At 55.4% G+C, this 23,597-nt stretch overlaps 1 protein-coding gene across 1 annotated transcript in view; it reads right to left on the bottom strand.

Moving 5' to 3' along the window:
• The window catches only part of SH2B3 (SH2B adaptor protein 3), a 31,861-nt gene extending 20,620 nt beyond the window's left edge, over positions 1-11,241 (bottom strand). The window contains exons 1-2 of the mRNA XM_090290911.1: positions 11,184-11,241; positions 265-1,023 (exon numbers count right to left, since the gene is read on the bottom strand). Of these exons, the coding sequence (XP_090147037.1) occupies positions 265-996 (732 nt within the window). The 5' untranslated portion in view covers positions 997-1,023; positions 11,184-11,241. The remainder of the gene's footprint in view (positions 1-264; positions 1,024-11,183) is intronic.
• Positions 11,242-23,597: the final 12,356 nt, after the last annotated feature.

Below are 23,597 nucleotides of genomic sequence, written 5' to 3'. Positions count from 1 at the left end.
TTAAGAGCAGGAGCGACGTAGGTTCCTTTGCTATGACGAAGGCAGGGAGTAATGTCCACACCAGGCGCCGCTGGGCGCCGCACACAGGCAGCTCCGCAGTGGCCTCGCACCTTCTCCGTCCATCAGAGGGTTCTCAAAGAAAAAGTTCCGTTTTGCAAAGGTGCGCGTCCTCGGGGCTCGCCGCGGCCCCGCTGGAGAAGGCGCCCCGCCCTCCTCTGTCGCCCCCACGCCCCCACGGAGCCCAGCACGGGACGCGGCGCTCACCTTGGGCGGGTCGAACAGCTCCAGAACGCGGTCCGCGCCGGCGTCCGGGCCCCGGGCGCGCCGCAGGGCCAGCCGCCCGCGCTGCCAGCGCGGCCCGCTGTCCATGGAGGCCTCGTCGGCCAGGCTGTAGCGCAGAGTCGCCTCCTTGAGGGCCTCGGGCGGCGGCTCCCGAGCCAGGCCCCAGGGCAGGAGCTTCCTGGCCAGGCCGGCCTTGGGCCGGGCCTCCCCCGCCGCGCCCGCCGCCTGCACCTCCCCGGCCGAGCGGCGGCGGATGATGTGGCGCAGGCTGTGGCGCAGGTGCTGGAGGGCGCAGGGCGCGGGCGGCCGCGGCGGGGCCAGCTCCTCCGAGCTGCGGGCCTTGGGCAGGGCGGGGGCGGCGCGGCCCGGGCCCGCCTCGGCTCGGGGCGCCTCGGCCTTGGCCGGGGGCCCGCGGCCCGCCTCCCGGTAGTCGCGAGCCGGCGGCCCGGGCGCCCGGCCCTGGCGCACCTCGCGGCAGAAGTAGAGCTGGAAGAGGTCGGTGAAGCGCAGCGACACGAGCTCGGCGCGCAGCGGCGCGTGCTGCGGGTGCTCGCGGACGAAGAGCCAGTACTGCCGGGCCAGCTCCCGCGCCGTGGCCACCGCGTGCAGCTCGCAGAACTCGCTCCAGCCCCGCGGGGCCGCGGCCGCGCTCGTGGACGAGGAGGCGGAGGGCGTGGAGGGGGCCGCGGAGGGCTGCAGGGCGGGCCCGTTCATGGCGGAGACCGAGGTGGAGCGGCCAGGCTGAAAGACAGGTGAGGACAGGCAACAAGGGTGAGCACACGGGTGAGAACTGACCCTTGAAACCACCGCTGGGGCTGGCCATTCACCGGGCGCAATGGCAAAACCCGAAAAGCACTCCTAACACCTAGTGCTGGCGAAGAGGCGGCGAAATAGGCGCCTCCCAGCCGAGCGGCGGGCTCCGCTACGGGGCCATCCGGCAGGACCGCTTTCAGGCCCAGTAATTCCACTTTTAAGTATTAGAGAGAAATTTTAGGATGACCCTCCCTAGACGGTTCCTACCCCAATATTTAAAATAGGAAAAAGGTAGCTACAACTGTTAAAAAAATTCAACTTCCGTGGCTGAAAGTCTTTTGAAAAGAAAGGGTTTATTAGGCCATTGCTAGCCGAAAAGAAAAAAAAGGAAAGAAAGAAAAAGAAGAAGTGGATGGCTGGTCTTGGGGCAGCATGGTTAGGTAGGAAAGGGACAGGCCCTGGTCCTGGAAGTGGCCGAAAGCTTCACGCGTCAAGTGTGTGGGGGCTCGGGGGCAGGTTAAGCCTGGTCTGAACGGATTTACATTAGCGACAGACAAAGCTGAGGCAAACACCCCCCTACACACACACACACATAAAAAGAAAAAATGTTAGCTCCTGTGGGCAGCACATTGGAAACTTCATGTGTAAATTAGAAGCAGAGGCTCCTGAGGTTCGATAACCACTTGGAAATTAATCCTAAATTTCAACAGACACCAAGGAAGGAGAGCAGATTGGTCAGCGCCGGCCCACGGCTACAACTGTTCTGTCTCTTTCACTTTCAGGCTGTTATTTTAACTTAGAACATCTCGGAATTTTTCCTTGTCACAGCCTAAGTGCCCATCAGTCAGAGACTGTGGTGCCCCGGCAGGCTGGACTATCCCGCAGCAGTGGGGAAGGACGTGGGGGATCTAGACCGCCACCTCGGTGAGCTCCCCAGGGGACACCATGAAGCCAACAGAGCAAACCACAGAGCCACGCAAACTGTGCGGTCCTATTTCCATGCACACAAAACCAAACTGCCAATTTGGATGGGTCCATAAATGTATGTAAGTGCAGAACTCGCTCCAGCCCCGCAGACGAGAGAGGCGCGGCTGGAGCAAACTCGTCCAGAAAGAGCGGCAACCTCTGGGGGGGGGGGGGTCAGAATTGGGGTGCAGGGCGAAAAGAGACCAAGGAAGACTGTAACGACTTATTGCTAGAAAGTACGATTAACAACACAGAGCGTGTTTGCTAGACACCCATGTCCCCTGGTTTCTGAGTTGCCAGGGAGGATGTTCCTGCCAGGTGTGTCTGGCCCTTCCTCAACTACCTGTAACTCGCCCATTCTCACTTCTGACGCTTACCGCCCACGCCCCTTCTCTTCTGTCCAAGATGTCCTGTATACCCAGTGTGGCCTTGCCGTCTTTGGAATGGCATGCTTTTGTGAATTCCCCATGCACATATATTCAAACTTTGATTTTTCTTCCGTTACAAAAAAAAAAAAGAACACAGACCCTGGAGCTTGAGTTCAAATCCCAGCACCCCCACTTACTAGCTGTGTGGCCTTGGGTGAGCTTTTCAATTTCTGCCTTAGTGTCCCCATCTGTAAAGTGGGGGCCATGACTGTACCCGACTCACAGGAGTGTTATGAGGATTAAGTTAATTAACGTAAAGGCCTCAGAAACTAGGAAAAGCTTAATAAGGGTAGGCTGCTTTTATTTTTATTTAAATGTTACAATGACAGTGTATTGCTGCCAATAAATATAAAACAACAAATAAAGAAGAATACATTGAGGAGACTCACAGGAGGTACAAAGATATTTCCTGCTCTGATGGGGGAATGTCAGGACAGCCAACCCTTGCCCGCGCGCCCCAGCTGGGGCTCTCTTCTGTTCCACCCCTTAGGTCCCTCCTCAGGCACATCTGAAGGGCAGAAGCCCCCCACCCTCTGCTGTCCGCGGTGCTGAACCCCAGAGCACCTCAGTAGCCATCAGTATTTGCTTTCCTTCCAACTGGACCAGGCTGGGCTCGAGCCCTCACTGGGGACACATAATCATGGCTGCTCATTTGCCTGCCTACATGTGCCAGACACTGTGCTAGGCCCTGGGGATACAGCAGTAATGCAGAAAGAAATGCCCGCTCTCCTGAGACTACATTACACACACACACACACACACACACACACACACAGCATGTGGCCTCTTGACACCTGACTGGAGCTCTTTAAACCCTGGGTTCCTCATCTGTTGACCTCATAAGATGGTTGTAAGGATTCCCTAAAAAGGGAACTCAAAGGGAGATCTGAACCCAGAAACTGAGGTTCTTTCTGCCATCCCACCATCTCCAGACCACAGGGGTGAGGCTGCAGCTGACCAGAGCAGGACACCCCGGACAGCACAGAGTAGGTGCCTCTGCCCCAGCTGGGAGGGTGCTGTGCACACAGTTGCCATTTCTGCACATCACAGCATCCTGGGCACCTCTGCACATTAGGCTCTTTGCACACAGTAGGCAGTCAGTAAAAGCGGCCAGACAGAGGGAAGGGAGAGGGGCCCGCCTGTGCCCTCGACCATCACACTCTCAGAACACAAGCCCCGTTGCTGAAGGCATGCGTTGGTGACCCTGCCGTAGCGCCTGGCCACAGGCGAGGGGACTAGAGCTCGGATTCCAGGCCTAGGCTGCTGCCCACCTGCGGGACCCTCTGGGAATGGCCCCCTCTTATTCAGCTGCCTCCAGACAACTCCATTAGCGTCCCCTCAGCCCTGCCTGCTCTCAGTCTGCTTCCCGTCACACACGAGAAGCCTGCCCTGAGCTCACCAACCATATCACGGCCTGGCCTCGTCCTCGGCAACACTGTCATCCCACAGCTCTGCTCACCAGACTGAGCTCCCCAAGGCTAGGAGCTCCGTTCTACCCCAGTTCCTAGCGCACAGCAGCTCGATAAATGCCCGTTGAACGAATGAATGCAAGAGTTCAGCTGAATCTGCAACCTCGGGCTCTTCCGGCAGACACGTGGCAGCCAGCACCCACTGACGGGCCAGCCCACCTCCTGGGCACCCTGGACCTCTGTCTGCCTGTCCCTTTGCCTGGAACACCTGTCCCTGTCCACCCCTGCGTGTCAGTCTCAAAGTAACTGCAGGGCCAGACCCTACCAGGAGCCTTCTCGGAACAGCTGTGCCCACTCCCAGGCAATGGCTGGCCACCCCCCTCGCCATGGCCCCCACTCCAGTTTCTCCATAAGAGTGACGTGTACTGAGCACTTGCATCTCACACATTTTTCTAACCACCCTTATAAAACATGAACTCTCCCAAGCTTCACGACAGCACTCGGAGGTCAAACCAATGACTGCTCCCATTTTACAGGTGGAGAAACTTAAGCACAGAGAGGTGCCACAGCTAAGGATGAATGGAGACCCCTATGCAGAAGGCACCCCCAAAATGCCTATGGGGGCCCAAATGCACACCACGAGGAAGACTCCTCTTAGTGTTTATGGAAGGAATGAGTGTGATCCAGGAAGAGGTATAAAGGTCTCTCATTCAGTTCTTGGTCCCCAACCCACCATGTGGTCAGAAAAATAGCCACAGGGTGAAAATAAAATCAGAAAGTGATACTTGTTGCCTTGGCTGGTGTGGCTCAGTGGATTGAGCACCAGCCTGCGAACCAAAGGGTCGCCAGTTCGATTCCCAGTCGGGGCACATGCCTGGGTTGCGGGTCAGGTCCCTGGTTGGAGTCGTGTGAGAGGCAGCCACACACCTATGTTTCTCTCCCTCTCTGTCTCCCTCCCTTCCCCTCTAAAAATACATAAATAAAATCTTTATTAAAAAAAAGAAGTGATGCCCACTCTGTGCCAGGCACCGTGCGTTTATCCCCTTGTTTACTCCCCATGGGAGGGAGAGTCCCAGCATTATACCTAGCTGAGAAAACTGGGGTGTCGGAGGAGTGGGCTACCGGGGTCACAGGGCCAGTGAGGGGCAGAGCTGGGATTAGAGCCTGGCTCCCACTCAGTAAACACGAGTGCCACTGCATGCCACTCACCTCCCTCCCCCAGAGCAGGCTGTGCAGCCAGCGCACGGAGAGGCCCTCCAATCCCTGGCCGCCCCCCGCCCCCCAGGGACTGGCCAGAGCAGGCACCCAGGAAATACCGGACGTGTGAATAAACGAGCTCCTGGGGTCGGTATGCACTGCAAACGGCACACTCTGGGGTCCTGCTCCTGACCCCGAAGGGCTAAGAGAACAGACAGTGGGGTTCCACTGAGACCCCTACCCCACCCAGATAAGCTCTCCGTGGTGGAGCTACCAACCACACCTGGGGTCACCTCCTTGCCAGGTGCTACAGAAGAGGGGCTTCCCTCTCTGAGCCTCAGTGTCCCCATCAGTAAAATGGGCAGATGTTCTCTGGGTGTTTGCTAGTATTCTAGGGACTGATGTCTGCGGGGTGCTTGGCACGGGGCTCAAGAAATGAGTGGCTGTTGCCACTTTATTACTATTATTGTTAGAAAGGAGGAGGGCGGGTTCCGGAGAAGGCCAGGCCTGCCTGCTAGGAGAAACCACAGGGAGAGTCTGGACAAGTGGGCAGGGTGGGGGCATCACAGGAACTGAACAAAAGGCCTTCTCAGGGGAGAGGCGGCTGCTTCAGGCAGGAAATGGCCGGCTGTGGCCTGAACCAGGGAGGCGGTGGTGCCGGGGAGGTTTCTGGCCCTGTGGGCAGCCAGGCTGCAGCAAGAGAGTCTCCTTCTTGGGCCTCGGCCCAGGTGGCAGCCATGTATTGGGCGCTTACCATGTGCCAGGCAAGGAAGAAGAGCAGTTGATCTGATCATGCCAACCCTGGGGTCAGCGGCTAAAATGCTCTTGGCAGAAAGCAATCATTAATCACCTGGGGGTTCCCAGGAGACCCCAGCTGAGGCGGTTGAGGAGTTGGGGGACCTTTGGGCACTTCTATCCCCCCGACTGGAGCAGCCAGGAGCCTGGGCAGCCAGAGGGATGAACAGCTTTCCAGAGAGAGGGGCCTGCACATCCAGAGGTCCCCCACCTGCTCAGCCTGGCCACTGGGACAGGGAGTTCCCAGTTGTCAGGGAGGGCTCCAGGATCCCCCCAGCCCCCCAGCAGGGTGAGGACAAGGAGGATATGATGCAGGAAGGTCCCATCCTGGTGCCCCACTCCCAAACCTGCACAGCAAGCACACAGACATGGGGCAGCTTCCTCCGTGCCCAGTCTAGGGGCAGGGTGGGGGTGGGTCTGCCTCCCAGGACCCCGAGCTCAGAACAACTGTCCACCAGATCGCCTGCTAAGCATGACCTAGCGAGGGCCTTGAAGTCTTAGCCTGTTGCTTGGTGTCCCCAATTCAAGAACATCCATCCTAAGGGACCCTTAAGCCTCTACCAAGTCAGGGAGGTCTCTGGCTCTTTAACAGCTGGGAATCCTGGCTCTGAGCTGTGGGGCCCAGAGCCCCAGAGATCGGGGCTTTCACACTCTCCTCCATCCAATCACACTGGGTAGTGTAATCTCGGCAAGCTACCATTTCCCTTTGAATTATCAGGCCCATGTGCACAGAAGGCCCTTGTCCACCTGTGGGAATTCTGCCTACTGAGGATTGGGGAGGATATTTTAAATTGTGGTAAATAACATTAAAATGAGCCAATCATAGCCTCCACCCTTCCCCAGGTCCCCAGCAGCCCTGCCCCCAGCTCACAGATGTTTGGGCAGGAAGTCTCAAACCTTCAGAGACACCTCCTCTAGGGAGACCTCCAGGTTTGACTCCAGGCCACAGGGAGCATTTCTGTCTTTTCCCACCCACAGCACCAACTTCTCCAGGAGCTGAGACCCTCTCCCCCAGGAGGCCCAGAGAGTTGGGGGGATTCCAACACACACTGCACTTTCACACATTCAAGCTGGCAAGACAGTGGAGAAGCCCCTGGGAAGTAGGAAACAAAGGCTCTGGGGCCCCAGGGAGGCTGAGAGGTAGGGTCTGCCCTAGACCCTTGGGCTGTCAGCCAGGCCCTGATACACTCTCTTGGGTCACCTAGTGCTCAGGGACATTTATCAGGCCGGCACAGTCTGCCAGACAGGAAATGTCCTCTGCTTCCTCTGCCTCCGCCCCCAGACTGACACCCCAGGCCTAGCCAGGGAGGTGGGGAATGACAGGGACCATCCCCCCAAGGATGGGCAGTACTCTCCTAACCCCACCCCGTCTGAGTCCCAGCCTGTTGACTTTTTCTTGTTAACTGCTCCTGGGTTGAGGGGAGAAGGGTGAGACCCCAACGAAAGGAAGCGGGGCTGTTTTGGGGGAACTCAGAAGGGGAGCCCTCAAACCCACCCACTCCTGTGCCTCTCCCCACACTCATCACCCTCTCTGGGCCCCTCCTGTGACAGGACACCAGAGTGCCAGCTCGCAAAGGCTAGATTGCTTGCCAAAGGCCCTTTCGTGTCTACCTCCCCCAATCACATTTCCAGTCCCCTGGTCCCTCAAGGCCAGTCCCCCCCACCCCGCACCGTCAGGCGCCCTGTGAGTCAGCCACCGGTGAGCAGGGCACAAACTTCCTCCCAGGCCTCCCTGGGGACACTGGGGGCAGCGGCAGCCTCCCCCTGGCCAGCCAGGGTGGGGGCGCACATCCGGGCTGGCCCCCAGAGGCCCGGGGCCTGGCTCACAAGGAAGCCTGCAGCCCAGCCCCCCTTGCCGACCCCTGACAGGGTGGCGTGGGAGGAAAAATCTCCCAGCCATCTGCTCAGCTGCCCTGTCTCTGGCCTAGACGGGCCAGGGAACTCCGGGGGACGCCGGGGGACCTGCTGTTCTGGGGAAGTGCCCCTCGTCCCTGCCGGGAGGAAGGACGCTGGGCTGAGCAGCCAGCGGCGGCCAGGGGGACCCTGAACCTTGACCAAGGAAAGCTGGTCACCCAGGCCTAAGGGCCTAAGCAGGCAGTATCCAGCTGTGGCCTTGGGAGCTGCCTAGTTCGTTCCCAAGGGACCTCAGGCCCCCAGAAGCCAGGGAGCTGGAGTGCAGGGCTCCTGGGTCCAATTAGGCCTGACTGAGCTAGTGACCCCAGCTGAGTCACTTCCTTTGGGTGGCCTGCCCGCCTCAGTTTCCTCAGGGAGGGGTAGCTGGGAACGAGCAACTTGCATTACACCTTTGGACTCTGTGAGGCCTGCCAGATGGAAGCAGCTTCCTGCCCCACCCAGCCCCAAATGCTGAACAACCAGGGTCCCCAGAGACCCTCTTCCCAGGAAACCTAGCAATTAAGTGCCAGCCCCCTCTGGGGCACTAACAGCAGTCACACTTACTGAGCACTGATTGTATGCCAGGCCCTGTACCTGCCTCTTCTCAAAACCACCTTATCCTGTAGTCACCTGTACTCCCATGTATGAGGAGACCTGTCGCTCAGGGGGGTAAAGTCACAGAGCCATAGAAATTATTCCCAACACTCTGTGTCAGGCTCATACATTTAGAATATGAGCCCACATACGGGCTCATATTACCCTGGAGAGGCTGGAATTCTTGGCCCCCAGTGGGCAGGTGAGGCCCAGAAAAGTCAGGTAACTTGCCCAAGGCCTCCCAGCTACAAGCTGGCAGAGTCCATATTTGGCTTCAAAGCCCGTGCTGCTACCAGGGAGAATTGGGAACGTAACAGGAAAGGCCTCTCATTTAATAAATAATAATATATATATATATATATATATATATATATATATATATTATTGAGTGCCAGGCCCAGCACTAAGTGCTTTATGCGCCCTGTCTCTGCCACTCAAAGTGGGCAGGTGCTAGGACTGGCAGTGGGAGGTCCCTCCGAGTGCCTCCAGCCCCGCCCCCTTCTGCCTTCTGCCCAAAGAGAGGGTCCATCCAGGAGGGGGAGGGTGTCCCAGGGTGGCACAGCAGGGCCCAGACACCCACGGGGCCCCACAGGCTGAACTGCTGCAGCGCTACCTACCCAGCATCTGCTGGGCCCAGGCAGCCTCCGCATCTGGAGCGGCTCTCCAGCTTGACTTGTATTAGAAAGTTCTGTCAGAGAAGGCTCATGCCCAGTGTTCAGAAGAGTGGGGACGGGGAGGACCTGGCAGGAAAAGAGGGCAGAGGTAACATCCATGACAAAGAGTATGAAATAACCTCATTATTACTCCTCCTCCCCCCGATCACACAGTTGTAAACGCTTGGTGAATTCACTCATTTATGGTTCCGAGGACCCTAAGAAGTAGATACACTCCCATTTGACAGATGAGAAAACTGAGGCTGGGCGTGGTTAAGCAAGGCCTCACGGCCAGGAAGCACCATCTGCTCAACCTGCCTGGGTCTTCAGAATTCTACTCCCCAAGACTCAGGAAGCCCCAGAGCTGACTATGCAGGAGGTGCTCAGGTGCCCATTAACGCACATGGCACCGCCACCCATGATGCTGTGATAAAATCACCACCTCCACCTATAATTGAACCTTTCTCTGCCAGGCAGCAGGTGCTTCTCCAACACCAGCTCATTAAGTCTCTGCCACAAACCTGTCATTACCCCATTTAACATAATGGGGCACTGAGGCTCACCAGTGTTACTTGCCCCCATCCTCCACTGGAACAAGAGAATCGAACCTAAGCCTCCGGGACGCCTCTCTGCCACTGCTGAGACCCTGAAGGTCCTCAGACCCCAGCAGTTGATACGTCAGTCCAGCCCCTTCCCTGCCTCAGCCTCTGTGGCCCGCAGGGACTTCAGTAAGTTCTAGGAATGTTCACCCCTTGGCTCAGAAGGGTTTTCCCTCCCTGAGGGGGGCTGTGGGAAAAGGCTCAGAAAAAGTGTATTAAAAACCTTTCCAGCTTCCCCAACAGGCCCTGGTCTCTCATTCACTGACCCCAGGCCGCCCAGGCAGCCTCTGCTTGCTCCCTCCCAGCCCCCCTCCCGGATCAGGGCCGGGTCTCCAGCCCCCACAGGCTCTGAGGAGCCTCCGGAGCTGTTTCCGCTCTGGCAGCCAGGTCAGTGATGGGAAATCCAGACACAGCTCAAGCCCACAATCCTGGAGACCCACGCGCCCACCTCCCTGGCAGGGGCCCTGTGGCTGAACTACAAATGGGAACGCAGAATGGGCGGGTGGCCCCAGCTGAGCCTGGCAGCTGGCGGGTGTCAGGGGATGCTCACCTCCCAGGCAAGGGGGGGTGCGGGTCAGATCTCAGTCCCTCTTGCCCCCGAAGCTGGACCTTGGCCCCGCAGACATTGCATTGCCAGGCCCTCTGCTCTGAAGCCCCTGCCCGCACCCCAATTTCACTTCCTCCCACTAGGTCCGGCCTGGCCATGCCCCTCCCTGGAGGCCCCCAGCTGCAGGCAGTGACCTCCTCACCTACATCATCGCGGCCCCGGGAATGGGGAAGAGAAACAGGGAAATGAGGAAACTAAAGAAAAAAAGAAGCAGCGGGACAGGCAAACGCAGTTCCTCAAATGCGGTCCCCATCATTCCAAAAGCCCCGGCGGCCAACGGGAGGGAGGGGATTTCTTCACCGGGCGTTAAAGGCCTCTGAAATACCCTCCCGGCTCTGCTGACCGATATCAGTTCAAGGCCCCGCACCCCACCCCAGCCCTTTTTTCGGTGGGAAAATTCCCCTGGAGCCCCAGGTCCTGCTTGTGAGGGTCCATGCCCAAGAGACCTGAGCTCTAGGATGCACGAACCCTTGTGAACCTCCACATTCAGTGGCGTGGGGGCGCCTGACCCCGCTCACCCCCACAGTGCAGGGAGTGAGGAGAGGGGCTTCCCAAATCGGGGTGCTACCCTCTGAGCCACATGGCCTGGCCTGGGAGAGAGGGGAGTGAGTGGCGGCTGGAGGGCTCTTGCATCCGCACAGCCTCGGTGTGCGTACTTTCACTTTCAACGCACCGAGCTGCCGAGCGGCGGCCCCGACCCTCCCTCCCCAGGCACGAGCTGCTACCTTGAGAGGCGGACTGGCGGTGTTGACCATACCCCCGCCCGGCGGCTCCCTCACCGCCTCGGCTGCCCCCATTACATCCCCGGCACGTGTGTGGGTGGGGGTGTCACTGGGAGGGTGTCGCGGGCGCGGAAGAAGGGTCACCCCGGGAACGCCCCCATGCGAGTTAGCTGCAGGACAATATTTCAGGCTGTTGCAAGAGTGCGCAGACACTGGGCAGAACTGGACACGGGCCTCCTCGTCCCCGTCTCCGGAGGACGCGAGCGCCTGGGAAGGCGGGCTTACCTGAGAGAGAGGGGGTCCGGGCCCGGCTGGCCCATGGCGTCGCGCGCCCCTGGCCCCCCGAAATCCCGAGGGGGCGGGCGGGCCCCCGCCCCGGGCACGTTCCCTCCGCGCGCCGGCTCCTGGCTCTCGGCTCGCTCAAGTGGGGCTCAGGCAGGAAACCCGGGCTCGGAAAATGGCCAGCGTCTCATCATTTCCGCCGCCAGAGCTTGACAGCTGCGGGGGGATGCGCCCCCGGGCCGCCGCCGGGGAAACTTTGCTGCTGCTGCCGCCGTCGCCACCGCGGGCCGCGATAGTCCGGGCGGGCCGCCGGGCGGAGGCGGTGGCCCGAGCCCATGCCGCCCCGCGCCGTTATGTAAAGAGGAACCGGCTGGGCTAGCGGAGCCCGGCGGGGGAGGGCGGCCATGGCAGAGGCGGGGTTGGGGCGGGGCCACGGCGGGGCGGGGCCTCAAGAACTCCGCCCCTGTTCGACCTCGAGCCGGACTCAGCGAGAGGGGGCCTGGGCCGGACCTGGCCCCGCCTATCAACCCTGCTTCTCCCAGGCTGACCAGGACTTAAGAATCTCCAACGCGGGCTCGAAAACAGGCGGGGCCTTGTTAGGCCACGCCCACATCTCGCCCACCCGATTTCGCATCGCGCAGCCTAAAGAAGGGAATGAGAGGCCCAAGGGGCGGGACAACTTTGGCCCCACCCACATGGCGCCCACAGACCACCGAGTGTCTCAGCTAGCGGGGGCGGGGCCAGATGGAGGAAAGGCGGGGCATGAGGCGGGGAGGGGCGTGGCGTGGGCGGGGCATGGCCGGGCTCAGCTGCCTGGCCTCGAGGGGGCGCGCCCCTTCCGACTCCCTCCTGCAGGGCCTTATCTGTGCGCGCCGGGCCGGTCAGTGCAATAGCGACCGCAGCTTTCATCATCACCCGGGGAAGGATCCCAACCCCACCTGGCCCCGGCTATCTGCGACTCTGTTGAGCCGACCCGCCACGACTGCAGCACCCCCATTCGGATTCCGTGCCCACCCTCAGCTCCGCTCTTGCCTCAGCCCGTGCTGGGACGGGCCCGCCTGTATCCGAGCGCCCGCCGCCCCACCCCAGGAAGCTATCCTGGACTCCTGGCTCCCCTGTCTTCTGGGCCTCCCTCTAGGCTCTCCCCCGGACTACTTTCACTTTCTCTATGGGCCTTATATGGGCTGAGAGTGACAATGGGGTCCCCCCTAGTCCGGGGTGGAGCGTAGGCCCAGCCAGCCCGTCAAGGAGAAGGGAGAAGAATGCCCACGCTGACCTCCCTCCCACACAAGAAACCACTCGCTCACGCCCCCAGCTTGCGGGGCCACACCGCCCCTTCCCAGACACCATACTCCTTTATTCCATGGCCTCCCCCTCTTACTAGCCTTGGGCAAGTGACTAGGCTTCTCCATACCTCAATTTCCTCATCTATGAAATGGAAACAATACGAGTACCCTCTCCACGGGGTTCCTGCGAGGACGGAATGAGTTAACGCGTTCAAGCAGTTAGCATGGGGCTTCGCCCAAGGGAAAACACGGCTACACGTCTTTTCTGAAACTAGCAAGCCTACTCCTGCCCTTGAGCTACAGGAAGGGGTTCCTCGGAAGGTGGGGATTTCCAGGCTCCACCCAGATGGGTCCTTGGAGCCCCATAACCTTGAAGGAACTGGCCAGAAACATGTGCTTTCCACAAATATGTATTAAATGCCTACTGTGCGTCAGGCACTGTTCTAGGTACTGGGGACACAGCAGGAAACAAGACAAATACCCCTGCCCTCATGGAGCGGGGTGGGGGGGGGAGGTGAGCATAAATAAATAAATGGGATAATGTATCATGAAGATGACAAAACAGTTACGGGATGGAGAGTGGGAGGAGGCTGTCCTAGACTGGAAGCTCAGGAAGGACCTCTCTGAGGAGCTGACATTGGAGCTGAGACCACACCTCCGCCCCATCCCACTGCAAAAAGCATCCAGGCATAAGGTTTGAAGGAAGGGCATTCCAGACCAAAGGAACAGCAAATGCGAAGGTCCTGAGGTGGGAATAAGCTTGCTGTGTTGGAGGAAAGTCAAGAAGGCAGTGGTGATGGGGAAAGATGGGAAAATGGAAAGGTGGGTCCATCATATGGAGACCGGAAGGTCCTGGTGGTAAGTTTGGAAATTCTCTTGAGGGCAATAGGGAGCCATGGAGTGTTGTGAGAAGGACCTGTTTAACTCTGGATTCGAGCTTCAAAGTCTGCAGTTGGCAACCCATTAGGAGGTGCCCCAGTGATGTTCACACTCTTATCTGAGTATGTGGGACAGGGATGGTGGGTGGGGAGGGGGGAAAGGTATCAGGGAAGCCTTAACCATTCACCCTATATCACTGTCTCTTTATTAACACTTGGGGAAACTGAGGCTCAGAGAGAGTAGTTACTTGCCTGCAGTCAAACACCTGCCAGGTGATGCTAACAGAGCAGCCAGGTACACAGCAGTTGTCAAATGGTTGCTGAAATCTGCCAGCCACAAGCACTTTCCCTCTCACTGCCCGGACAGCAGTTCTGCTGACTTAAATGGAGACTTGTGGTTCTTCCCGTTTTTAATCACCGCGCACGCCTTCTCTGGGGCCGGATTTCTCTGAGGCCCAACGTGGTTTTCTTTCTCCCTTAAGTTCTTCTCACCAGCGTCCCTCCAAGGGTCCAGTTTCTTGTTCCAGTGCTCTCTGTGACAGAAACAGAGACGTCTCACTTCTGGGTTTTGGTTTTCCTTAGAAAGACAAAGTGTCACAAGGAACACCCCTTCCATCTTCTTGCTTTGCCCTGGATTTGAGAGCATCACAGCTCAGAGCAGCGATTTCATCTTCTCCTTGGAGGCTGACCGATTGTGGCTCCTCCTGCCCCCACAGGGCACCGGGCCCCCAACAGAGAAGGAGGTTTGTTTGAATTCTCTGGAAACAAGCAAGGCAGTCTGAAGGACCGCCCTTCCTTCCAACGGGTGAAAGCACCTGCTGTCTGCCAAGGTCCAGCGGCTGAAGACTCTCTGGATTAATAACAATAACAAAACAATAGTCGATGACAATATTAATAAATACTTACTAATACCATTAATAGTAACATTAACAATTCACATTAACAATAACAAAATGGAAGTTAAGTGGTACAAGAGTAATAATAAATGGGTTGATAATAAATATAATAATATAACAGTTAATGAGTCTAATTAATAATAATAGGATTTCAGGGTTAATGACAAGTATAAAATAACAACAGTAGTAATAATAAGTAGGATAATAACAGTTAACAGATCTAGAGTTAATAGTAATAACAGAAGCTAATGGTTACAGGATTAATAATGATATAACGTAACAATAGGTTAGTAATAATATTAATAATAAATGTATTATAATAAGAATATAATCATTGTTAACAGTTCTAGGACTAACAATACAGCACTTAATAGTTACAGGAATAATAATAAATCTAAGAATAACAATAAGCTAGGACAGGATTAACAGTGACAGATATAACACTATAATTATAATAATTAACAGATAGATGGTTAATACTATGATTAACAGTTTTTTGGTTTTTTTAATTTATTTTCACAGGGCTGGGAAGGGAGGGAGAAGGAGGTAGAGAAACATCACTGTGTGGTTGCCTCTCGTGCGCCCCCAGCTGGGGACCTGGCCCACAACCCAGGCATGTGCCCTGACTGGGAATCGAACTAGCAATCCTTTGGCTGGCAGGCTGGCGCAGGATTCACTGATCCACACCAGCCAGGGCTGATTAACAGGTTCTGAGGCTTGCTTGTTGCCAGACATTCCTCTATACTAGCACTGACAAATGGAACTTTCTGTGACGGTGAAAATGTTTTATCTGGGCTGTTCGGTATGGTCATTAGCCACATGAGACAACTGAGCACTGGAAATGTGGCTAGTGTCACTGAGAAATCGACTTTGTAACTTTATTTAATGCTAATGAACTGAAATGTAAATAGCCTCCGGTGGCCAGTGGCTGCTGTAGGGGACAGCCCAGCTCAGGACTTTACGTGTTAACTCATTTAATTCTCACGGCAGCCCTGGGGTAGGGACTACTATCATTACTACCTATTTTATGATAATGAAACTGAGGCACTCAAAAGTTAAGTCATTAGCTCTGAGTGGAATCTCACCGCACCTCAAAGACAGGATGCCATTGTCTGAGGGGGCCCCTAATTAAGAAGGAAGACACCCTGACTGGTGTGGCTCAGTGGGTTGGTCGTTGGCCCGCAGGCTGAAAGGCTTCCCGTTCCACTCTCGCTCAGGGCACCTGCCCGGGCTGTGGGCCAGGTCCCAGGTTGGAGGTGCATGAGAGGCAACCAATCAATGTTTCTCTCCTATATTGATGCTTCTCTCCCTCTCTTCCTCCCTCCCTTCCCTCTCTCTTAAAATGAGTAAATAAAATCTTTTAAAAAATAAAAAAGAAAGAAAAGAATGAAGGCTCTGGAGTCATCCAGATAGGGTTAGAATTCTGGGTTCAGCATCCTCCTAGCTGTTTGGTCACTCGGACTCTCTGAGCCTCCGTTTCCTCATCTGTAAAATGGGGACAATCACAGGGCTGACCTCATTGGTCAAAGGAGAACTGGATGAGAAAACTCATGTTAAGGGCTGGGGAGTTTGGGTGGCACTTCCACATAAAACATGCTCAATAAAGAATGTTGGTTTAATTTTATTTATTTATTTTAGAGAGAGGGGAAGGGAGGGAGAATAAGAGGGAGAGAAACATTGATTGGTTGCTTCTTGTATGCACCCCAACCAGGGACTGAACCCGCAACCCAGGCATGTGCCCTGACTGGGAATGGAACCAGTGACTCTTTGTGACCCGTTGCTTTGCAGGATGACACCCAACCAACTGAGCCACATCGGTCAGGGCTAAAGAACGTTGGTTTCATCTATAATTGGGTATAAGAGCCGAGTCGTATGTCCCTCCAGGGGTGTGAGAGGTGGTGGCTGGGAGAGGAGCCCCGTGGGCCTTACACTCGCACACCCATTTTACAGATGAGTGCACCGAGGCCTGGGACTCAAGACTTGCCCAGCCAGTGAGTGGAGGCCTGGGTGTCCACACCTCTACTAGACACTTCTGAAGACTGGTCCTCTCCCTCCTGGGAACAAGGTCTGGGCCACTGGTGAGGAGGCCTGAGTGCCTATCTGTCCCTTAGCTGGGCAATGGCTGGCACAGAGAACTGAATATTGCTGTCCCCCTAAAATTAATGTAGAAATCCTAACCCTGGAGGTGATGGTGTTAGGAGGTGGGGCCTTTGAAAGCTGATGGGGTCTTGGGGGCAGAGTCCTAATGCATGAGGTTAGTGGCCTTACGAAAGAGACCCCAGAGAGCTCCCTCTCTGCCTCTGCCCTGTGAGGTCACAGCTGAAAGGTACCATCTCTGAATCGGAGCGCCGGCTCTCACCAGGCACAGGGGCTGCTGACCCCTTGATCTTGAAGTGTAAGAAATCAGTTCCCGGGGTTCCCAAGCCACCCCATTCATGTGGTATTTTGTTAAAGCAGAAGGAACAGGCTCAGGCAGAACACTGGTACCGAGAAGCAGGGGTACTGCTGTCACAAACGCCTAAAAAGGTGGAAGCAGCTTTGGAACTGGGTAATGGGTAGGGGCTGCAAGAGTTTGGGGGTACATGCTAGAAAAAGCCTGTATCGCGGTGAACTAACCACTAAGGGCAGCTCCCGGGAGGGCCCAGGAAGAGAAGAGGCTGGCTGCAGGAAAAGGTGTCCAAGACGGTGGGAGAACGACCCCAGGGGCATTCTGGCGACCAGCAGAGCTTCCCTCTTGCCACGGGCCCATCATACAGGGGCTTGCGTGGCAGGAGGATTTCAAAGGAGAAGCTGCAGCCCCGCTCAGGCGCCCGGTCCGCTGCCCCAGGAACAGCTCTCTCAGGCCCCCGGCGGCCGGTGCTGTGCCCCGCAAAACTGTGGGGGGCGTGGCTGCTCCACCTAGATTTCCGAGGAGCTGCGGGCAGCGCGACCCAGGCAGACGAGCACCTCTGAGAGCCCCCACCTGGGCAATCCCCCGCCACCCGCAGAGTCATGGGGGCGGGGCTAGCCTGCGTGCCTCCAGGCTGGTAGAGCCACCTGCTTACAATTTCAGCCCAGGGATCCTGCTCCCAGGGCCTCGCCTAATAAAGCCATGACCGGACACAGACACTCCTGAGACAGGGCGCCCGCAGCCCAGTAGGTCCCGAGGCAGGACCACAGCCCCAGCGCGCCTGGAGGGCAGAGCATCTAGCCAAAGAGCCTCAGGACGGAGAGCTCCGTTCTTCTTTTCCATTTCTCCCTTTGGGAATGGGGATGTCTGTCCTATGCCTGCCCCACCATTGTATTTAGAAGCACATAACATGTTTGATTTCACAAAAGAGGAATTTGCCTCAGAATGAATGGTTGAACTTTGAGTCTCATAACTGATTGAGATGAGACTGGACTTCGAGGTCACTAAGTTAGGGAGTAAATTATTACATTGCACATAACTAATAAAGAGTTCAAGATGGCTCTGGGGTTGCCCAAACAACCCTTTCCCTACCCATGAATGGTCCAGCTGAGGCTGGGGGTGGGGGCTCAGGAAAGGGTATCAGAAAAGAATTCCATAACTGGGCCCTTCCTCCTTCCACCTGGGCAGTCAGAGCTCTCCAGGCTGGAATCCTGGGCTTGGGGGTGTGGGGGAGGGTGGGGGGTGACTCATCTGCCAAGCACAGGTGCCTGATGCTATCTGCGCCCCTTTGCTTGCTTCCTGCAGCTTTGGTTCCCTTTTCTTTCTTTTCCTCTTTCTTTCCTTCTTCCTTTCCTTTTTTGACTTGAGAGAGAGAGAAACATCGATGTGCTGTTCCACTTATTTATGGATTCATCGGTTGCTTCTTGTATGTCCCCTGACCCGGGATCAAACCTACACCGTTTACGTATCAGGATGATGCTCTAACCGACTGAGCTACCAGGCCAGGGCTCATTCCCTTTTCTGTCCTCCTAGTACATTTGAGTCTAAAATTGCCCCCATCCTTGCCTAAGAAAAGGATGAACTGTTTTTATAATCTGGACTCTGTTTCCAGAAGTGTGCACCAAGCTGAGACCATCACAGGCAATATTATACCCCCCCCCACCTCCCCACTGGGAGGGGTTTGCTATGAATTTCCCCATTTTTCAGATGAGGAATCTGAGGCCCAGTGCAGTGAAGGGATGTGTCCAAAGTCACACCTGGCTAAGGGACTGAAGCAGCTGGTCTGTCTGATCGCAGAACTCCGGCCCTTTACCCAAATAATAACGATGATGGCAATAACAGAATTAATCATTATTAGACCATTATGTACCAGGCACTATTTTGAGGGCTTTACACGGATTAACGACTTATCTTCCCAACAACTGCATGAAGGGGAGAATGTCATTTCCCTCCACTTGCCAGAGGAGGAAACTGAGGCACAGAGAGGGGAAGTGGTCCGTCGGAATCACAGGGCTGGTGCGCGGCCCGGCAGGGATTTACACTCGGGTTCCAGAATTGTGCCCTTGGCCCGGTGGCCGCGCACCCCACACCCACCCACAGGCCCCGAGCCCAGCGGGGAGCTGCGAGCCACCCCCTCTTCCGCTGGGGGAATCCGGTTTCTGCGGGGAAGTGACTCAGTGGCTTGAGGCCCCGCAGATAATTATTCACTTCCAATCCCGGTAATTAAAGGCCCTAATGGCTCCACAGAGAACCGAAAACCTAGTTACTCCAGCGGTCTCCGGGTTCAGCGTGGGGCGCACGAGCTTCCAGGGCGCCAGCTTGGCCGGAGTCCCAGGCTGCGGGCGCTGCGGGCTCTGGCGCCCCCTGGTGGCCGCGGGTGGAGGCGGGCTGGGAGTGGCTTCCTGGGCAGCCTTAGCTTCCAGCCTCGCTGCCGCCCCCCTGCCTAGAGCCCCTCGCTCCTGGATTCCCCCCAAGCTTCCCGGGAGCCTCCCACACTCCAGGTCTGATGCCTCTAATCCTCAGTCAAATGGCTACCAAGGCCAACACCCAGATTTGGGGGATGGTTTACCGGCCTTCTTCCTTCAGTGCTGGCTGTGCACCAGGGGCAAGGGACGGGGCTCTGAGCCTCGGTTTCCTCATCTGTAAAATGGGGATAAAGGATGAACTTACTTCATAGACTTGTAGTGAAAATTAACTAAGGGCTCAATAAGTGCTATTATTATTCTTAATTTCCAAGGCACAATCCCGTTGTGTGCCATGTCTCTCGCTGGCTCTAAATCACCCATGGTTCCCATTCCTTATGAATAAATGCAGACACCTCAACCTGACATTCCGAGCCTCTTCACAGTCTCAGCCACAAAGAGCTCAGCTCGTGACAATATCCACCAAATACCCTGCACTCCAGCCTCACCAAACTTCTTTTTGTTCCCCGATTTGTGTTTCCACACCTTTGTTAATACTGGTCTCACTTTCCCTTTCTTCTGCTTGGTCGGCTCCTACGCATCCTTTACAACCAGCTGAAATGAAACCTCTGTCTGGAGCCTGCCCTGGTTTCCTGGGGATGCTGCCTCCTCCGTAGCAAGCCTCTGAGGGGGAGACGGCTTCTCCCTTAAGGTGCAATTACTCGTTAATTTGTCTGTGCTATACCCCCAAAAAACTTTTTCAGTTTTTAATTAGCATTTTTAATTAAAAATTATAAGTTTTCCCCAAGGGCCCTATATTTTGATTTTCTGAATCCCCAAGTGCCACATTTTCCCAGGTGCTTATTTGTTTTTATTTATTTATTCATTTGTTTTAAAGATGTTATTTATTTATTTTCAGAGAGAGGAGGGAGGAAGGAAGGGAGAGAGAGAGAGGAAGAGAAAGATGGATGTGTGAGAGAAACATCGATCGGTTGCCTCTCACACGTCCCCAGCTGGGGACCTGGCCCACAACCCAGGCCTGTGCCCTGACTGGGAATCGAACTGTAACCTTTCAGTTTGCAGGCCAGCACTAAATCCACTGAGCCACTAAGGGCTGACTTAGTTGTCTTTAAATTTTTCCATTATTCAAAGATGTCTGAACTTCCAACCAAAACTTGTAAGCAGGACAAGGTAAGAACACCTAACAGTTATTATGTGCCGGTGTTGTGCTGGGGGCTTTGCATTATTACCTGGAGAGGCAGCAAGGTGCAGACTCACACGCCAGACTGCTGGGATTCGAATCCGCTTGCTCGCTGCTAAGTTCAGGCAAGCCACTTCATCTCGGTTTCTTTACCTGTAAAACCGGGGTGGTAAAATCCGTGCCGCTTCTCAGTGTTGTCATGAGAAGCAAAACATGCAATAAGGCTTAGTAAGTGTTACCTAGTATTCTGGAAATCCTTCTGACATGAGGACTGTCATTTCTTCAGGTTTACAGATGAGGAAGGAAGGCATGGACAGGTGAAGTGACTTGCGAGAGTTCACACAGCCTGAAAACGGCAGAGTGGGGATTGGAACCCAAATCTGCATATTAAATCCATTAATTTTCAGCTCCAAGCAAGGTTACAATTTGCTTTATGAGGTGGCAGATGAAAGACCTCTTCCTGGCCTTCTGCAGTCCTGGGTGTGGCTCAGGGACCAAGCCCACCACCCCTGACTCCCTTCAGGTCCTGAACTGATGTAGCAGGAAGAAGAATAACATATCCCACCTAATATATATACCAAAGGCAGCCATTCCGGCATTCAGAGGAAGGGATGTGGTTCATCTCAAAGGAGGGGCTATTGGTTTGTGGGTTCTGCCAGGGTAGTGAGTACCTGGAAGGGGAGACACTTAGGTGCTTAGGAATACAGTCTTTGATAGCCAATAGACTTGGGTTGTAGCCTCAGCTCTGCCCCTTCCTGTGTGACCATGGGCATGTTACTCACCCTCTCTGAGCCTTGGTTTGAGGATCAATGTAAGGGTCTGTGTGAAAGGAACTTGACCATGGGCTGATATGCAATACATCTTGGTTATTATTATGGACCAGGTGAAACTCAGAGGAAGTTTAAATTGCTCCTTGGGAGGAAGTATGTAGGAATTCGGGGGTCTGCAGAAGAAGATAGAGGAAAGGGCTTAGGGACAGGGGATGAGAGGCCCTATAAATGATGGAGGGGATGAGGAGAGGAGTTGGCGATGCCACCCTTTGAGGCAGGGCTCTCAAACCCTCCACTTGATGCTATGGAATGAGCTGGCGAGACCTTCCTGGCCTCCACACCTTCAGCAAAATGCGCTCACGCACAGGACCTGGCCCTCAGGCTGGTGTGCACAGGACCCTGTTTTCCCCCAACATTTACCAGAGGAGGGACCCTGAAGTCAGGGGACTCTGGTCCTTCCTATACTTCACCTCCCCCACGTCCCTCCCAGCCTGTGGCCTGGGCTGGGTGTTTGTGGTGGAGGACAGTTTCAGTTCCTTCTTGGGGCTGGCTGGTCCCAGCCACTTCTGGGGTGGAACAGCCACTGTGGAATGAAATGCTCCCTCAGACCCCGGGGTGGAGCACTGCCTTTCCCTGCTGGTGGCTGAACAAAGTGGGGGGGGGGGGGTCATTAGGAAGGGTGGGGAGGCCGAGGTCTGGATACAAGATGGCAGGTCCTGTGGGCACCTTCCCGGGAGGAACTGGCTCAGGCCCCGAGTCGTGCATGTCCCAGTCACCCAGTACCTAGTATCTGCCACGCACAGTGCCAGGCACTGGAGATGCCACAGCGAACAAAGCAGATGAAACTCCCTGCCCTCCCAGACCTACCTTCTAGCTGGGGTGGGGGGGGAGGGGTGTCCCAGGTTAGCACAGAGTCTCGAAACCCAGTTATGCTGCCTACAGTTGGCCTGTCCTGGTTTTTCTCCTACTTCATTGTCTGCACCTCCTCATCTCCTTCGTGGGGTCCCCCTTTTCCCCCAGCCTTAGGAGAAAAGCCCAAAGGCTCCCTGCTCCCACCTCTCTTCTCCTTTTGCTCTCTCTGTGCCAGCCACACTGACTTCCTTGACATGCTTCCTGACTCTGAGCCTTTACAGTTGCTAGTCCCTGCGCCAGGAATGCTGTTCCCTCTGGATATCTGCATGGCTTTTGCCCTCAGGTCTTTACTCAAAAGCTGCCTTCTGTACGATCCTCCTAGTGAAAATGGCTACTCCATCACCCTCATTCACAATGCACACACTCTGCCCTGCTTTATTTCTCTCTGATTCCTAACGTCAATCTAATGTACTGCATGAATGTTGCTTCACTGTTTTTTCCCTCTGGTGAGGGAGGGCAGGAACACTTGTCTGTCATTAAAAGATAATAATTTACTGAGGTGAAATTCACATGACATAAAATAACCATTTTGAAGTGAATTCACAATGCTATGCAATATCCACCTCTCTCCAGTTCCAAAACATTTTCATCACCCAAATGTAAAACCCCCTACCCATTAAGCATTCACTTACTGTCTTCCCTTCCTCCTAGTGCCTGGCAGCTACCAGTCTGCCATCTGTCTCTAAGGATTTACCTGTTCTGGACACTTCATATAAACGGAATCATACAATATGTGGCCTTTGTGTCTGGCTTGCTTCAGTCAGCACCATGGCTTTGAGATTCAGCCCCACTGAAGCAGGTGTCAGCACTTCATCCCTTTTATGACTGTGTACTATTCCACTAGCCCTGGCTGGTTTAGCTCAGTGGATTGAGCGTCGGCCTGCGAGCTAAGTGTCGCTGGTTCGATCTTCCAGTCAGGGTACATCAGAGAAGGAAAACTCTGACTCCAAAAAACCTCCGCTGCCTTGCGGCATACCTCTTCAGGGGAAAGGCTAAGGGAGTAAACCCCGACAGAAAATCCGGAGCCGGAGTCCCTAAGGCGGTTTGACGTTGTAGTCAACACCGGCAACTCCTGCGGCGCACCTGAAAGCCAAGCTGTATTGACTCCGTCTTTCCCTTGGACCCTTCAGCTGCGAAGAGAGGGGGGGGTCTGCTGCATGGGCAACAGCAGACTCTCCATATTACCCTGCCCAGGCTCTGTAGCTTCAGCGTCATCGCACTTGATTCAACACGGGAGGAGACAGATACCGTGTCACTCCCGAGTCGGACTGCACAGCCATTCTCGGCGGTGCAGATAGACTCTTAAGAAGCTACACCATCGTCTCTTGAGACGGACGGCTGCCGACGACGACTATTCCACTGCATGGAGTGCCCATGTTTTACTTATCCTTTCACCCATGGATGGAGATCTGGGTTGTTTCCACCTTTTGGCTACTGCAAATAGTGCTGCTATGAACATGCATGTCCTTGTCTGTCTTTTTAGCTTGTATCCTGGCCCTGGCTGGGTAGCTTGGTCGGTTGGAGCATCAGCCCCATATGCCAAGGTTGTGGGTCTGAAAAGGCTTTGAGCAAGGGAGTGCCTGATTTAAGAAACTTGATTTAAGTTTTACTACGATCCCTCCATGGAGAATGGATTTGGGGATCCGGGGGTTGGAGTGGCAGAAGGGAGACCTGAGCAAAGGT

The sequence above is a fragment of the Furipterus horrens genome, unplaced genomic scaffold (genome assembly GCF_987537825.1).
Source record: "Furipterus horrens unplaced genomic scaffold, mFurHor1.1.pri manual_scaffold_11, whole genome shotgun sequence".
NCBI classification, from domain to species: domain Eukaryota; kingdom Metazoa; phylum Chordata; class Mammalia; order Chiroptera; family Furipteridae; genus Furipterus; species Furipterus horrens.
This window is presented reverse-complemented; position numbering and strand designations above follow the sequence as displayed.